Source organism: Meles meles, chromosome 17 (genome assembly GCF_922984935.1).
Source record: "Meles meles chromosome 17, mMelMel3.1 paternal haplotype, whole genome shotgun sequence".
Taxonomy (NCBI): Eukaryota; Metazoa; Chordata; class Mammalia; order Carnivora; family Mustelidae; genus Meles; species Meles meles.
In genome coordinates, this window is record NC_060082.1 from 1,601,481 (window position 1) to 1,618,201 (window position 16,721).

At 55.3% G+C, this 16,721-nt stretch overlaps 1 protein-coding gene across 11 annotated transcripts in view; it reads right to left on the reverse strand.

Annotated features, from left to right (window-relative positions):
* Positions 1-14,821: 14,821 nt before the first annotated feature.
* Positions 14,822-16,721, reverse strand: part of ARHGEF2 (Rho/Rac guanine nucleotide exchange factor 2) — a 39,725-nt gene continuing 37,825 nt past the window's right edge. For all 11 annotated transcript variants that reach the window (XM_045983554.1, XM_045983553.1, XM_045983552.1 and 8 more), the window contains one exon: positions 14,822-15,921. In XM_045983554.1, coding sequence (XP_045839510.1) covers positions 15,848-15,921 — 74 coding nt within the window. In that variant the 3' untranslated portion in view covers positions 14,822-15,847. The remainder of the gene's footprint in view (positions 15,922-16,721) is intronic.

The window sequence follows — 16,721 nt, forward strand, 5'->3', positions numbered from 1 at the left end:
GCTCAGTGGGTTAAGTCTGCCTTCGGCTCGGGTCATGATCCCAGGGTCCTGGGATTGAGCCCCGCATCGGGCTCTCTGCTCATCAGGGAGCCTGCTTCCTCCTCTCTCTCTGCCTGCCTCTCTGCTGCTTGTGATCTCTCTCTGTCAAATAAATAAATAAAAACTTTAAAAAAAAAATAGAGATGGGATTTATAAACCATATTACTTTTTTATTTTTTTAAGATTGTATTTATTTATTTGACAGAGAGACATAGTTGAGAGAGGGAACACAGGCAGGGGGAGCAGGAGAGGGAGAGGCAGGCTTCCTGCCGAGCAGGGAGCCTGATGTGGGGCTCGATCCCAGGACCCTGGGACTGTGACCTGAGCCGAAGGCAGATGCCTAATGACTGAGCCACCCAGGTGCCCCCACATTACCTTTTTAAAAAGAGTACTGGGGCACCTGGCTGGCTCAGCAGGTAGAGCATCCAATCTTGTTCTCAGGGTCATTAGTTCAAGCCCCCTGTTGGGCATGGAGCCTACTTAAAAAAATAAGTAAAAATAAAAATAAAAGTGCACTTGAAGTGCTGTATTCACAACAGAGATGTGCAAGAACCACAATTGTATGATTCCACATCATTTTCATCACTCCAAAAGAAACCCCACACCCGTCATCAGACCCTTCCCATTTTCCCCTGCTAATGACAACTACTAATCTGCCTTCTCTCTAGATTTGCCCATTACAGACATTTCACATAAATGGAACCATGGAACATATGACCTTTTGCGTCTGACTTCTTGCACTGAGTATCATGTTTTCATGGGTCACACATTGTAGGGTGTGTCTGTCCTTCATTCCTTGTTACGGCCAAATAGTATTCCATTGTATGGACAGACCACAACTCTAACTATCTGTTCAGGTGTTTATAGATACTCACCATTCCTTTTTTTTTTAAGATTTATTTACTTAATGAGAGAGCCTGGGGAGGAGAGGGAGAAAGAGACTCTCAAGCAGACTTCATGCTGAGCATGGAGCCCAACTTGGGGTGACATGGGGCTCCATCCCATGACCTCGAGGTCACGACCTGAGCTGAAACCAAGAACCGGACACTTAACCGACTGAGCCAGCCCGGCGCTCCGATAGTCACCATTTCTACCTTTGGGAAAATGCCTTCAAATCCTTTGCCCTTTTCAAAGTTGGATTGTCTTTATCGTTGAGTTGTAAGAATGCATTCTTTGTTACAAAGCCAAGTAATTCAGATACAGGATTTGTAAGCCTTTTCTCCTGCTCTGCGAGCTGTCCTTCCACTTTCTTGCTAGCATCCTTTGAAACATAAATATTTTGTAGTTTTGATGAAGCCTTTGATTTTTAGACTTGGGCGCACTGACAAGTTCACTGTGAGGACTGTCCTGCCCAGGGGTGCGGCGTACCGGTCCCGCGTGGTCCCGCGTGCGTTGGCCTCCAGTAAATCGTTTACTGTTTTTCATCTAGGCTTTGTTTCTTTCTTTGCAAGTATACGCATAGGTATTTTAAAATTTTTGACTGCTATTTTGAAAAGACACTTAATTGTATTTAAGCATATAGTCTTTGTTACAAAAAGTTACTGGGTTTTTTATAACCAGCCTCCTTGCTACACCCTAAATAGTCCTAATAATTTTGTAGCTAAATGTCTTGCATTGATAAGATGTCATGGACAAGAGCACATGTTGCCTGTGTTCAGATCACAAAGTCACTACTAACTTACTGGGTGAACTTGGGCCAAATTCTGGGCCTCAGTTTCCCTATCTTTGGTTTGGTTTGAAGATTTTATTTTGGGGCGCCTGGGTGGCTCACTCGGTGAAGTGTCTGCCTTCGGCTCAGGTCATGATCTCGAGGTCCTGGGGTTGAGCCCTGCATTGGGTCCCTGTTCAGCGGGCACCTCCTTTTCCCTCCGCCCCTCCTTCCCATTCATTCTCTCTCTCTCTCTCTCTCAAATAAATAAATAAAATATTTTAAAGAACTTTATTTGTCAGTAACCTCTATACCCAGTGTGGGGCTTGAACTCACATACGGGAGATGGAGCATCAGACACTCCCCTGACTGAGCCGGCCAGGTGCCCTTCGGTTTCCTTATCTTTGAAAGGGGGGCAGAAATAGTGCTTGCATCACAGAGTTGTAGGGGCAGCATGGATCAATATAAAAGGTGCTTTGGATACTGCAGGTATAATACATATTTCTAGTATCTCGTGGATAGAAGATAGAATTCGTAGGGGCGCCTGGGTGGCTCCACCAGGGAAACCTCTGACTCTTGCATTCGGCTCAGGTCCTGATCTTGGTGGAAGGATCGAGCGGGGTGTTGGCTTGGGATTCTCCCTTTCCCACCGCTCCTCCCCCCCCCCCATGTATGGGCTCTTTATCCCCCTTTCTAAATGGATAAATAAACTCTTTAAAGAAAAAAGAAAAAAAAGACTATTACTTTGTTACGCTGCTGATTGAAAAAGTCTCTAAAGTGAGAGAGGTTAGTCTGAGGTGGTTTTTCCTTCCTGTTTGGTACAGAATCAAGAAATTGGCATATGGACCCCCGTGGCTGGGCACTTCCTAGGGCTCGCTTGTGGATTATTAGGCCCCCTACTGCCACCTGTCAGACAGCTGGGGGGGGGGGCGGATATCAAACTCAGAAGCTGTCAGCATCCCCTCCTACCCTGTGACACCTGTCACTGGCTCCTGGTCCCGCGGCACTTACATGAACAGCCCGGAGCGTGCCGCCCCACACCCACCTCCATCCAGGATACCTGCCTGGAATCCGTGCATATCAGCCCGAACATGGAACGTGCCGGAACTGGGTCTTGCTCTAGGCGCCCCGTCCCCCACAGCAGTGGAACTTGCGACGGGACAGAGAAAAGACTGACAGCAGGCTTTCCCAGGGGCTCCGGTGTGCTCACCCCACCCTTTGGGGTGCCGCCTTCTACCTCAAGCACTTAATGAATGATCTTTCCAAACAAGGGGATTTCCTAGGAGGCATTCTTCTGACACTTCTAAAAATAGCTTTGTGATTTCTGTCACCTTACAAGGGAAATCCATCAAGAAAGAAGAATGGGGGGAAAAGACGGATAGCCCCCGTTCGGGCCTCTGGGGGACCTGCCTTCCCCTTCGCGCCATGTCCTCCTAGCCTGGAGGTGTCCCGGTGTAGCTTCAGATAGTTCAGGGTCCCCTCCCCCGCTTCCTTGAACCAGCCTCCGGGAGCCCGGAGAAGTCACCGACCCACGGTGGGATGGGGGAGCTGGCCGCAGCGGGCCAGCCACTTGTGGCCGAGAAGTCAGCCCTGACGAAACAGCCAGGAGCCAGGGTCCCGCTCTGGAGGTCCCGTCAGCCAAATGGGAGGATCACAAAGTGTGTGATTATCCTTTAGGGCCTTAGGAAAAGCACCATCCCAAAAGGGATCAACATTTTGTTCCGGGCATAGCAGAAAAAACAGTGCAGTTATGTAATCCTGTTAGAGAAGACTGTTCCTGTCATCTGAAACTACTTGAGGCCAGGTCGAGGAACATGAACCCCTTTCTTGTCAAATTTCAGGTCCCAGTGACTTCTTTTGCCATACTAAATTTTTGTGATTAAGCTAATGCCAGACTGGCCCTGGCTAGGCTCTTGGCCATGGAGTGTGGCTTTCTGGGAGAGCAGAAGAGGAGGGGGAAGCCCTATCCTCTTGGGTGCTCAAAAACACTTCTCAGGGCACCTCTCCCCGACCGAATGATGACTCTTCGGAGGGTTGTGATGAGTGTGCTTGGAGGTGATACGTAAAACGACAGCAGTTCTTAGACGCGGTTTCTCAAGAGCGCTAGGAGGAGAGCAGGGAGGTGGGCAAAATGCAGGCGTGTGTTTCCACCAGGCAACCAGCTCCTGCAGGACCGCATGTCCCAGAGAAATCACAGCCGTCAGGAAAAGGCTACGGCTTTAACACTGCCGCCTCAAAATCAGCGTTGGGCAACGGAGACAGGAAGGATTGATTCAGACAAGAATCATCAGTGGATGCTGAAGATACCGGGTCAAGGCTAGAGGAGGGACAGGAGGCTTGCGCAGTCTCAGAACAGCCCCTGGCAAGACACGTACTAGTTACAGAAGGGAGAGTGGTGCCTTCCCGGGGGGAGCCTTCCAGATGCCTCTTAACTAAGTGACGGAAGCTAACGTCAACAGCGATAGAAGTCACGCACCTCCTGTTGGAATACTCTTAAGTGAACACAGCGCCAAAAACGTTATAACCCAAGTCTAATCATAAGCAAATAGGTAAGTCCCAGTTGAGGATGTCACATAAAACAGCTGACCGTCAGGGGCGCCTGGGTGGCCCAGTCAGTTGAGTGTCCGGCTCTTGATTTCAGTTCAGGTCATGAACTCCAAGTCGTGGGATCAAGCCCCGCATTGGGCTCCACACTCAGCACGGAGTCTGCTTTGGAATCCCTCTCTCCCTCATCCCCTCCCCTTCCTGGAATAAATAAATAAGTCTTTAGAAACCAAACTAACCTTACTCTTTAAAAATATGTAACATTTTCAAAATGTCATGGAAGACAAAACCGGAGGAACTGCTCCAGGCTCAAGGAGACTATGAGGAAATGGTGAGTAAATGTCACAATCTGAGATATCTTCTGCTACAAAAGATATTGTGATGGACATTTGGCAACATCTGAAGGAGGTTTCCAGATTAGATAATATTATTGTAGCATTGTTAATTTGTTGACTTTGATCGTTATACTGTGGCTATGTAAGAATATTCTTTTTTTTTTTTTTTTTTAAAGAATATTCTTGTTTAGCAGTGCCCGGGTAGCTCATTCAGTTAAATGTCAGGTCACGATCTCAGGGTCCTGGGATCGAGTCCCGCATAGGGCTCCGTGCTCAGCAGGGAGCCTGCTTCTCTCTCTGCTCCTCCCCCTGCTCATGCTCTCTCTCTCTGTCAAAAAGAAAAAGAGAAAGAAAGAAAGAATATTCTTGTTTTTAGGGAACACGTTGAATAATTTAAAGGTAAAAGAACATCATGTCTGCAACTTTTCAAACTGTTTAGAAAAAATTTATACATAGATATGTTCAGAACGAAAAGGACAAAGTAAATGTGAAAACGCGATGTTAACATTTGGGAAATCTGGGTAAAGGGCGTACAGAGATTCTCTGCGCCATTTCTAAGTCTGAAATAATGTCAAAAGAAAAAATACTAAAAGTTAAAAAAAAGAAGAAGAAGAAGAAAGAAAGAAAAAGAAGAAGGCTGCAACAGCAGTAAAAAATGGGAACATACCATGGCAGTAAAAAATGGGAACTTGGCCAGTGGAACCTGGCCAGCTCTGTCAGAGGAGCACAGGACTCCTGGGCCGTAATCTCGAGCTCATGAGTTTGAGCCCCATGTTGGGTGTAGAGAGTACTTGTAAACAAAATCTTCATTTAAAAAAGGGGGGGCACCTGGGTGGCTCAGTTGGTTAAACAGCTGCCTTCGGCTCAGGTCATGATTCTGGAGTCCCCATTTGGAGTCCCACATTGGGCTCCCTGCTCCGCGGGGAGTCTGCTTCTCCCTCTGACTGTCTTCCCTCTCATGTTCTCTCTCTCAGTCCCTCTCTCTCTTTCTCTCTCAAATAAATACAATCTTTAAAATATTTAAAAATTATATTAAATTTAAAAAACAAAACACCAACCAACCAACCAACCAACATGGTGTCCTTAGAAGTACAAAGGGAGGGAACTCGCTACAGTTCTTTGGGAGTCGAGGGCCGGAAGAGCCCGGGGTCTGACGCCGGGGGTCCTGCCTCCGACCCAAAGCAACGCGGCAAGACCGCCTCCCCAGCCGTTCTTCTCCAGTTACAAAGACAATGCCGGAAAGAACTGTTTTAGGAACTCAAGTTCATGGGGGGAAATTTTTATATCAAGGTTCAATCCCAGGGTTGATCTGAAGATCAGTGCTAAGAGGAAGACCTTCCCATACGCAAAACTGACGTAATCAAATGTTCTGGCCAAGGAACTCCCCTCACCTCTAAGGATGGGATCCCTGAAGGAGCCAGGGCGCTGGCGTTGGAACTCGCTCGCTCCGCGTGTGCTGTGTCCCCACGGCTGTGGGGGGACGCGTGCAGCAGGGCGGGCGCGGGGGGTGTCCACAAAGCTGGAGCCTGAAAAGAGGTTGAGGACTGAACCAACACGTGGTTCTGATCGGAGGACTCATTCTGTTCTCTCCGGTTTAACAAAAATTTCTCGTGGCTGTCTTGAGTTTTCCGCTCACGTGTACATCAGATGTCTGGGTGCTCCTTTTCTCTAAGGCATAAGAGGTCGAAGGCCAGTACCTGGAACCGATTACAGGAGAACTGGAAAAGCATGGGCGGCATGTGGAGAGGGCAGAGTGATTCGAGACCTCTGCAAGTTAGACTGGGTTTTGGGTAGTTTTTCTTTGTTGGCGTGGGCGGGGGGGCAGGGGGTCGTTTGCGGTTATTTTGAAAACCTGGCCCGTGTCAGTGGAGGCGGCAGCTTGTGCTGGTGGGAGGGGGACGCGCTGGCTGGGTTTCTGGGCTGCCCCACGCGTCTCCAGGGAGGACGGGCTCACACACTGCATGACTCGGTGGCCGCAGCTGATGGAACCAACGGTCCGCGCTAGACGAAGGACTGGAAAGCTCCTCTTCCACAAGGATCGTCAGACCCAGAGAACTGTGGCTGCCCGAGGTTGTCGCCGTGCTGGGGTGTCAGGGCTGACGGGGCTGTGTTAGGCTGTGCCAGGGGGAGAGCAGGCGGAGATGCTCACCTGCGAGTCCCCTCAGGTCTGCCCAAAGTCAAGAGTGCCTCCGGGCCCTGCGCTCTCCGGCCCGCAGCCCGGCCTGCTGCGGGGACGGGCGGCAGGCAGAGGCAGGGGTCCAGGGGACAGGGTCAGGGCTTCTCAAGGATGCTAGCTGGCATCACCGACATCACCCTTTCCTTCAATACCCGTTTCATCACTCAAAGCAACTCCGGGCGATTCCCGCTCCCTGCCATGAAAGGGTCCTGCGGGAAACCCCAGAGGAAGGGCCCGGCCGACAGCCACGCTCTGAGAGGAGGGTTTAGGAACAGAGGTGGAGAGACTGACTGGTGGTAGAGAGAGGACTACTTCTTCCTGAGAATGATAAATAAATAAACAACCCCACAAACAGCAGCAAAAACAAGGCCGACTTGAGTCTTCTGTCGCCGTGGTAACAAGTGACCGTCAGAACCTATTTTAAACCCACGGAGTCAGTCCACAACCCCTGCGAGCGGACGCCCGGCCGAGTCGGGCTCTGTCTTCTCAGAGTCCCACGGGCCCCGGCCACGGGGCTGAGAGTGCCGGCCAGTCGTCAACCCCAGGCTCGCGGGAGGGTTCCCTGTGTGCCCCGCTCAGCTCTCACCTCTGAAAACCTGCCAATCCCTGAACTCCAGCTTCCCCCAAGCTCTAGGGGCGGCTTTACAGTCTGCTTTGCTCAGAGGAATTACGCCCGAGCGCAATTCCTTACATCCTCCCACAGTAGCAAGCAGTGCACTCGGCAAACATTTCTGGTTCCTTCCGCCCTAAAATATAACCTTCACCAACCTTGCATCCCCTTCCGGCTGGAATGAGCATGCTTACACTGGGAGGAACAGAAAACCTCACTCACAGCGGCCGCAGCGATAACAAACGTATTCTGCCTACAACTCGAAGCCCAAAGACGGTGCGTGCTCCGCCGCTCTGCCTGCCTGCCTGCCTGCACGGGAAGGTTTTCCTTACCCTGGCCTCCGGCACCGTCGAAGAAATCTGCCCGCATGCGCTGGGGCCCGCGTGTCTGCGCTTCGGTTCAACAGGAGAACGCAATCTCTGCCCCTCACACAACCCAAATCCTTCCCCCGCTGCCATCTGATTGGACCAACCTGAGAGCTAATGACCATCACCGGCGTGAGGTCGGGTGTTGATTAGCTGAAGCCTCGGCTCTGGAGCCATTTACCGTGGAGAAGGCCGGTTCTGTTGTGGTCAGCCTAGGTCTGCGGTGAAGTTAGCTTCTCTGTAGGGAAGGGGTGGACAGTGGAACAAATGGAAGTTCTTTAGAAAGCAGCGGAGGGGGCGCCTGGGTGGCTCAGTGGTTTAAAGCCTCTGCTTTCGGCTCAGGTCATGATCCCAGGGTCCTGGGATCGAGCCCCGCATCGGGCTCTCTGCTCAGTGGGGAGCCTGCTTCCTCCTCTCTCTCTCTGGCTGCCTCTCTGCCTACTTGTGATCTCTCTCTGTCAAATAAATAAATAAAATCTTAAAAAAAAAAAAAAAGGAAAGGGGCACCTGGGTGGCTCAGTGGGTTGAGCCGCTGCCTTCGGCTCGGGTCATGATCTCAGGGTCCTGGGATCGAGCCCCGCGTTGGGTTCTCTGCTCAGCAGGGAGCCTGCATCCCCCTCTCTTTCTGCCTGCCTCTCTACTTGTGATCTCTCTCTCTCTCTCTCTCTGTGTGTGTCAAATAAATAAATAAATAAATAAAAAGGAAAAAAAGAAAGCAGCGGAGGGGGCACCTGGGAGGCCCAGTGGGTTAAAGCCTCTGCCTTCCGCTCAGGTCAGGATCCCAGGGTGCTGGGATCGAGTCCCGCATCAGGCTCCCTGCTCAGAGGGGAGCCTGCTTCTCCCTCCGCCGCTCGCCCTGCTCGTGTTCTCTCTCTAATAAATAAAGATATTTATTTATTTATTAGAGAGAGAGCCAGAGCAGGGAGGAGGGGCAGAGGGGGAAACAGACTCCCTGCTGAGTGCAGAGCCCAGTGCGGGGCTCAATCCGGGGACCCCGGGATCCTGGCCTGAGCCGACGTCTGACACTTAACCACCCAGGCGCCCCCACTGCCGGTTTTATTTTAATGTGGACAACGAAAGACACAGATGGCTCGCTGCCTTTGCAGTTTTTCTGTAAAGTCTGAAACTGCTCCCAAACCGAAGTTGAGGGAGAGCCGAGACGGCAGGAGTTTCTGCAGTGGGTCTCAGCGGGCGGCGGAGGAGTGGAGAGCGGCTGCTGGGCTGAGTGCGGGGGCATCCGGAGGAGGGTCAGGTCTCCTGCTCCTACCGTGTGAGTCCCCGGAGCATCGGCAGCCTTGTCTGGGCCACGAGTGCAGACCCAAAGCTTCCTTCTCGTACTGGTCTCCGGGTGTGTGGGGGGAGCTCAGTCCCTCCTGCCTCCCCAGTTCCTCTTTGCCCAGGCGGGGGAGTGCAGGCTCAGGGAGGCGGTGCTGGAGGAACGCGTGGGCTGAGCGAGGGATGGATATTCCGGGGACCGAGGAGAAGGTCCAGCCATTAGAAGTCCTTTCCACATAGACTCCATGATCTACCACTGCAGGTCCTGGGAGTCTGACTGAGAGAAAAAATGGGGCTGGTAAAGCTCCAGTTCCCCCTTCTGCTAGCGGTTGTGACCGAAGCCCGTCTAGAGAGGAGTCGTCACTGTCCCTCTGTCCACATCTTGGCACTTGCGGCCCATGCAAGGGGGAAAGCAATGCCTAAAGGATTTGTAACGTTATAGAGAGAGAGTCGAGGACCGAGAGCCTGTGATCTCCCATCTTGACTCTGCCGTAGTTTCCCTAGTGGCCTTGGCCAAGTCACTCTCTCTCCGTCTGAGAAGTTGAACTAGATGATCACAGAGCCCCCAGCCGTCTCAAAATGTGTATCATACTTCATGAGGAGAAGACCATACAGTCGTTTCTGTCTCCCCAGCATCTGGCCCAGGGCCTGGCACATAGCGAGGCTTCCCGAGTCGCTGCGGTTCCGTCGATGAATGAATGAATGCACACCCGGGCCAACAAACCGGTAGCAACGGAGAAGCCTCCCCAGCGGGATTCTCAGACCAGCCAGCTGGTGGCATCATCTCTCTACAAACCCGGGCACGCTGCTAGTTTCAGACCAAGGAAAGGGCTCCGATTAGAAGTGGACAGCTAACAGAAGCCCACGATCAGAGGACCTACGTTTCACACGGATAGCAGGAAGCTGGGATCCTGCCCCGGCGTCTGATCGACAGACGTCCTCGCTGCCAGACAGGCAGGAGGGTGCGGGGTGGACCGGAAGAGGACGCACAGCTCCGACAGACAGACAGACTGACGTGGGGCACGTAGGAGCAGCCCCTGAGGCCAGGAGGTAGCCTGGGGGGGGCTCCCTTGCTCTGGGATGGGGCATCCCGCTTCTGCCAACCATTTCACACCCGTCCCTTGCCGGAGACTGACACGTCTGGGCGCCCAGTCTGGGTCTCTCCTCTCGGGTTCATCAAGCCCATGGCTGGTTGGTTGTCCTGAAGGGCCTCCTCCTCCCCCAGCACCCCGAGGCAGTTACAGATCAGGCCTCTTAATAAGTGGGCAGTTGGCCGGAAGGTGTTGAATATTTTGGGTCCTTGAAAAAGTCCGTCTCTTTTATCTACTCACCTTCCACCTTCTCTTCCTGCATCCCAGCTCCTTCTGCAAAGGGCAGGGACACGGGCACAAAGGGGAGGACCCGGGGAGGCCTTTTTTCCATTTGGGACAGAGACCGTGGGGAGCCAGGATGAGGTGTGGTGAGGGTACATCTCAGCACCCACACCTCTGACGGGAGCGTGGAGACCAGAGGAGAGGGCGGGGGTGCCGCGGGCCTCGGGCTCCACGGACTAGAGCAGGAAAGGGTGAGATGGCAGGGGGGCGCGACACAGCCTGGCAGGACCCTCCCCCCGTCAGGAGCAGGAGCAGAGCGGAGGCCAGGCCACTCAGGGCTTCACGGGCTGTGCTCCCAAAGCGGGGCGAACAGGAAGCCATGGCTTCCTCTGCCCTTTCCCTCCCAGCCCGGAGCCTCAAGGTCACTTGCTGCCGTGAATTGTGACCTGTGTTTGCGTTGGCACCCTTCCCCGGGCACCGTGACAACAGACAGTGGGATGCCTGGCTCCTGGCCGCGATGAACACCCCAAACTTGAAACAATGATCTTCCATGCAAATGGCAATGGACAAAGTACTTTTTTCACGTGATATTTTATTTTTTAAAGCTTTATTTATTAGAGAGGGAGCGCGTGGGGGGGGGGCCCGGCTGGGGAAGGGAGAGGGAGCAGCGGACGCCCTGCCGAGCAGGGAGCCCCATGCGGACCGGACGCCACACTCTGAGATCCTGCCCGAGCCCACCGCAGCGCCTCCCCTGACTACCAGGCGCCCCTCCCGTGTTGCTGGAGCAGAGACTTTTGTCTGGAATTTTTAACAAGAAAACCGGGACTCAGAGGCGTAATTGACCAAAGCCACGCGGTTAGTGAGGAGCAGGCCCCGGACTCAGAAGTCTGCTCTCTCGAGGACACCCATCTGGGTTCCACAGTGCCGTGTCACCCCCCCTGCCCCCCGGCCCCAAGGGAGCACTCTCTGCGGAGAAGGGAGCTTCTGCCTGCGGTCAGGGAAAGGGGGGGCTCCTGCTGCTTTCACCCCTCAGACGGACAGGGCACCTCTGGCCTTCTCCAGGCATGGAGGCTTGGGGCTGCCCCCCACGGCGGAGAACTCCCCCCAGTAGAGCCCCTCCTGCGCACAGGTGCGCCCATGCCCGCCCCCACCTCCGGCCCCCGGAGGCTCCAGGGCACCAGCTCTCACGCCGGCAGTGTCCACGCCCTGCCGCCCACGGTCCAGGGCATCCCCTGGGAGGTGGTATGCTGAGCACCAGCTGTGGTCGTGGCTGTGCGCGCCCAGGTCCTGGCCCTGAGGGTCTCGGGTGCCCTGGCTGGTGGGCTTATGGGGGCGGCTGGCTTGCTGGAGAACCTGGCCGTGCTCTGGCTGCTGGGCCGCGTGCTCCGGAAGGGGCCCGGCTCTCAGTCTCCCCTTCTGGGCAGCTGCCGTCTCAGCCCCAGCTGTCCTGTCTCCGGAGGCAGGAGCCTCATGGGGCCCCACAGACACCTTCTGGAGTCAGCCAGGAAGGCTGTGGCCCAGGGCTGGGGCTGGGTAGAACCACTGCCCCCGAAGGACAGAGGCCCGCTGCGGGTGGCCGGCTCTGGGGCAGGGCGGTGGTGGGGTGGGCTCTGACCACGGTTACCGGTTACCGCCTGGGACAAACGGACACACCTGCGGGGCGGGCGCAGAACCGTGCAGCCGGCCTGGGCTGCCTCTGGGAGCGTGGCCTTCAGTGGCCTGCGGGCGTGGCTGAAGGCGGCTGGTGGGGCCGAGTGCTCCAGCGCTCGGGTCTTCTGTCATGGGGAGGAGCGGATGGGACGGAGAAAAGACAGGACGGCAGCGCGAGCCTCGGGACGGTCACAGTAGTCTCGACCTCTGGCCCGCCACCACCTCCGGTTCAGTGTGGACAAAAGGATTCTTTGTCCAAGGGTTCTAGACTAATGGATTAGAGGTCAGTGCCCATTTGGCTCTGTCTGCCCTCCCCCATACCCCACCCTCACCTTAAACGCCGCATCCCCAGTTCCCTGGTGCTGTCTCGGCCTCAGAGCATCCCAGTGGTGCCCACAAGGACCTGGTACCTGCAGCCCCCAGCTGAGAAGGCTCCCTGAGAAGAGCCCCTGCGCGGAGAGCCCCTGTGAAACGCTGCAGGACCCCTGGCATTCTCCCAGCCCCCACGTAAAACCCCGCATATCCTCTAACCCGAGTTTGGAGAAGTCAAGGATGTGGGCGTAGGGAGGGGAGAGGTGGGGAAGGAGTGGGGAGAAGAGGGGCCACAGGTGTGTCCAGAGTGGGATAGGGTGGGAGACTGGCGCGAGCTTCCCTCCCTGCCCCATGCACGGCGCCATCAAGAGCCCTGGAGTCACATCCGAGCTCCCACTGGAACGAGCGGAGGGACCTGGGTAAGTCACTTTACTTCCCTGGACTGGTTTTCTCATCTGTAAAATGGGGTGTTGAAGACTCACCGGGCCGAAGCAGTGTATTGGCTGCTGCTCTCAATACGCATGGGAAATGGAATCCCAGAGAAGGAAGAGGACAAACAGAAGGAAAAGGGGGCAACTGGGAGATGGGGACCGGGAGCCAGCGAGGTCTCATCTGGGATGATGTTTCCACACTCTGGAGTGAAGTGGAAGGTGTAGGTCAGGAACCGAGGGAGGGATTGGCCCCTCCAGTTCCTTCCGAGAGTTCTCCAGGGCGGGGGCTGGGGGTGGTCCTGCCTTCGGTTTCCATCCCCATGGAGACAAGGCAGCGACTACGGAGAGCAATCGGAAGGGACTTTCTGGGGCCCAGGTGCTGGGAAGGAGGGATGTGGCAGAAGCCAGACGGGCTGGAGCTCCCACTCCGTTGCCCCCATCACTGCCACCAGCCTGACCACTCCACCTCCAAAGGGCCCAGAGCGAAGCCGGGAGCGCGCCCTTGGCTACCCCCAGCTGCAAGCGGAAGGGACTCCCAACAGCCCCCAGATCATGATGCATTAAGGACTGTTAAGATCTAATTAGCTTCTTGATGTTTAATTTCCTCCCTTTTGTGTTCAAACCGGTTCCAAAACTCCAGGTCTGTTCCAAGTCAATTCAGGATGGAAAATCCTCCCCATCTAAGTACCCCTCTCTGGCCACCCCCTCCCTGGCAGCCCCCCTCAGGGCTCCCCGGGGAACATCTCTGCTCATGGGGCCTGGAGGTAAGTATCAGGGCAGAGTTTCAACAGGTCCGAGTCCTAGATGAGTGAGGGCACGCCAACCTACCTCCAGATGGAGAGGGGTGGGTGGGGAAGGCATGGTGCGGCTGAGGACTGGGCAGGTGGCTATAGGCACTCCTGGCGAGGAAGGTGAGCGCCCGGGTGACCTGGGGCCTGGCTCCCAGCAGCCAGCAGCCGGAGCTTTGAAACCGCAGTGGGAAGGATGGAGGCTCAGCCTGGATTTCTGAAGGGCTCAGCAAGGGCCCCGGGACAGAATGGCCAGAACTGCCAGACTCATGTCCAGCATCAGAGAATGGTGGACAGCATGTCTTGGGGTCAAGGAGTGGCAGAGAGACAGCATTAATGGGGATGCACAGTGCTGTCTCCGTGAGTGTGGGCTTCTCCACGCCCGCCCCGCGCTGTCTCCAGGTCCCTGCGTCTCTCCCGACTGGCATCCTTCACCGGATCAGACCACGTTGGAGGAAGCTGCCTTCCCCTTTCTTGGTCGGAGCACTAGCATCACCAGCCATACTGTGGTCCTCCTCTTTCCGGGGCACCCTGGAGGGGTCCCAGCTTCCAGCTGATGCAGACAGAGCAGAGCCCCGCGGCCGGAAGCCAGAGGCTGGGAGGGAAGTGGAGGGCCAGCGCCTGCCTAGCTGGGCCACCCTGGCGGTGGGACGGGGGGGGGGGGGGGGGGGGGGGGAGTGGGGGGGTGGTGGCGGGGTACGGGTGTGCTTCCCTTTCCGGACCCGCCCCTGTGCAGACAAGAAAGCACCTGCTGAAGGCCAGATGGGCAGGTACAGGGGAGAGGTGCCCGGTCGATTTCAGTTCCTCTCCCCGCAGAGGTGTGCTGGGAGGGGCCGGCCTGGACAGCCCCCCCCTCCCTCTGCCCCTCCCCCAGCCCCAGGGGCAGTAGCCAGAAACAGGAAGTGAAATGAAGCAAAACCCAGAACTGAAACTGACCTAATCTCTGGCTGCCCCTGGAAGAGGTTGCCCCAGGGCTCTGACACCGAAGACCCAGGCAGAGCCGGGGCTGAATCTGAAAACGGACTCTGGGGAGAGGCCGGCAGGAAGCGGGCAGGTCGGTGGGAGCCCCCCCCCCCCTTGGCCCCGCTGAGGTCATTTCTGAGCAGGGCATGCAAATGAGGCCGTCACCAGTTTTCTAATTCTGGAATCCCCAACAGCTCCTGGACCCTAAGTGCCCTTCATTTCGATCCCTGTATTTGTGGACATCAGTGCCCACAAGGGCTCACGGCACTTTCTTCTGGGAGTGGCCTGTGCCAGGGGAGGCGGCCTGCCCCTCCTCGGGGGCGACGCTGGTGCGGCCCATAGGGCTGGCAAGCATGGAGAGACAGCGCCTCGTGGGGGCTCCAGGTCTTTAATTTTCCTTGCTTTATCTTTTCCTTCTTTCTTTTTTTAAACAATCAAACTGGCAGAAAATGGCGGGGGCTGGTGGGCACTCGGGGTCCACTGGAAAATCCCCCAAATTCACAATGAGGTTTCAGTCACGGTTGCTGAGGTGCGGATGAGGTCAGGGTTCACAGAGATTCCCCAACTCACCCTACAACATGTTTTCCAAATGGCTGAAGAGGTCAGAGTAGGTCCCCCGTTACCGCCGGTGAGGGGACGCCATCCCCCCCACCCCGCAAGCTCTTCTGATAAGCGCAGATAGAAGGCTGTGATTTCTAATTGCCTACAGTCATCTCTTAAAAATACAAAACACGTGCAGTTGGCTTTGGTACAAAAAAGAAAACAACAAAGAACATTCTGGTCCCGTGGGCCTTCCCCTCCCCCTCCAACAGAGCCATCGGTGGCCACCTTGCCCTCTACTCCCTCGTCTCCGACTCCAGGGAGCCAGGCTGGCTCCCCGGGGTCTCCACGATGAATGGAGAGAAGGGAGCACAGCAGTGAGCCGGGGAGGGAAGGGGAGCACGGCCCCGCCCACAGCCCTTCTGGAAGGGTGGCCTGGTCCTTGGTGCCGCCGCTCAGGTGTTGCTGGGGGGAGGGGTTAGTCTGAATAAGCCCCAGTAGTGTTGCAGGACAAGGCCCCCTGATCCCTATGGCTTGGTTCCCGTGTCCCTGGTCCTCTAAATCTCCCCACTCCCTGTGTAACTAATAAACAATAAATAAATAAATTTTCCTAAAGTAGAGGGAAGAAGGCATGAAACGTTGGCATCTCTGGTGTAGCTCCCGGATGCCAGCAGGAGGTGCTGTGGCCCAATTTCCCCCAGCTTCGGAGCGGCCCCAAGTGTCGGAGGAGCCCCAGAGCCGGCAGGGACAGTTCTTTCGAATGTTCCCTTGCCGTCGGCCCACTGGAGTCTGGAGTCCCCAGAGTTGGCCTCCTGTGCTGTGTTCTTCCTGGGGGCACAGACGGAGGGAGGGGCCCCCTTAGCTCTCTGAAGCCACAGGCTCCCCGTCGCGACTCTCGATCTCTTCTGGGATGTCCTGCATTCGGGTGAAGTCTGCAGGGGGATGGGGCAGAGTCAGTGGGAGGACACAGGCTCCGGCCAGCAGGGGCACCCCTGCACCAAGAGCGCCCGGCGGGTGAGCCGAAACCTCTGTCCACACAGGAAGGAATGTGTCCACATCTGTCTACTGTGTATCCTTCCTGAGGACAGGGAGATACACTTTGGCTAATACCATGCAAAATACCTGAAGATTATTATATAAGGTCACACTAGCTTTAGGTTATTCTGTATTTCCTGAATCAACTATAGGAACTTCAACGGTCTTAGAAATTTTTTTTACTTAGAAATCTATGCTTAGGGGCGCCTGGGTATCTCAGTCGGTTGAGCATCTGCCTTTGGCTCAGGTCATGATCCCAGGGTTCTGGGATCGAGTCCCCCATCAGGCTCCCTGCTCAACCCGGAACCTGCTTCTCTCCCTCTGCCTGTCTCTCTGCCTACTTGTGAGCTCTGTCAAATACATAAATTAAAAAAACAAACAAACTATGTCGACTTAAAAAGGTTGTCGTCGGGGCGCCTGGGTGGCTCAGTGGGTTAAGCCTCTGCCTTCGGCTGGGGTCATGATCTCAGGGTCCTGGGATCGAGCCCCATGTCGGGCTCTCTGCTCAGCGGGGAGCCTGCTTCTCCCTCACCCCACACCTGCTTGTGATTTCTCTGTCAAATAAACAAAATCTTTAAAAAAAAGGAAAGGCTTCATCACAGACTTACTGCGGAGTCCACCCCCTCCTTTGCTTCCTAGAGCTCCACTCCCCGCTCTGCACGGGAAAAGGCCACAAGTGTGTCCCGACTCTTGTCCC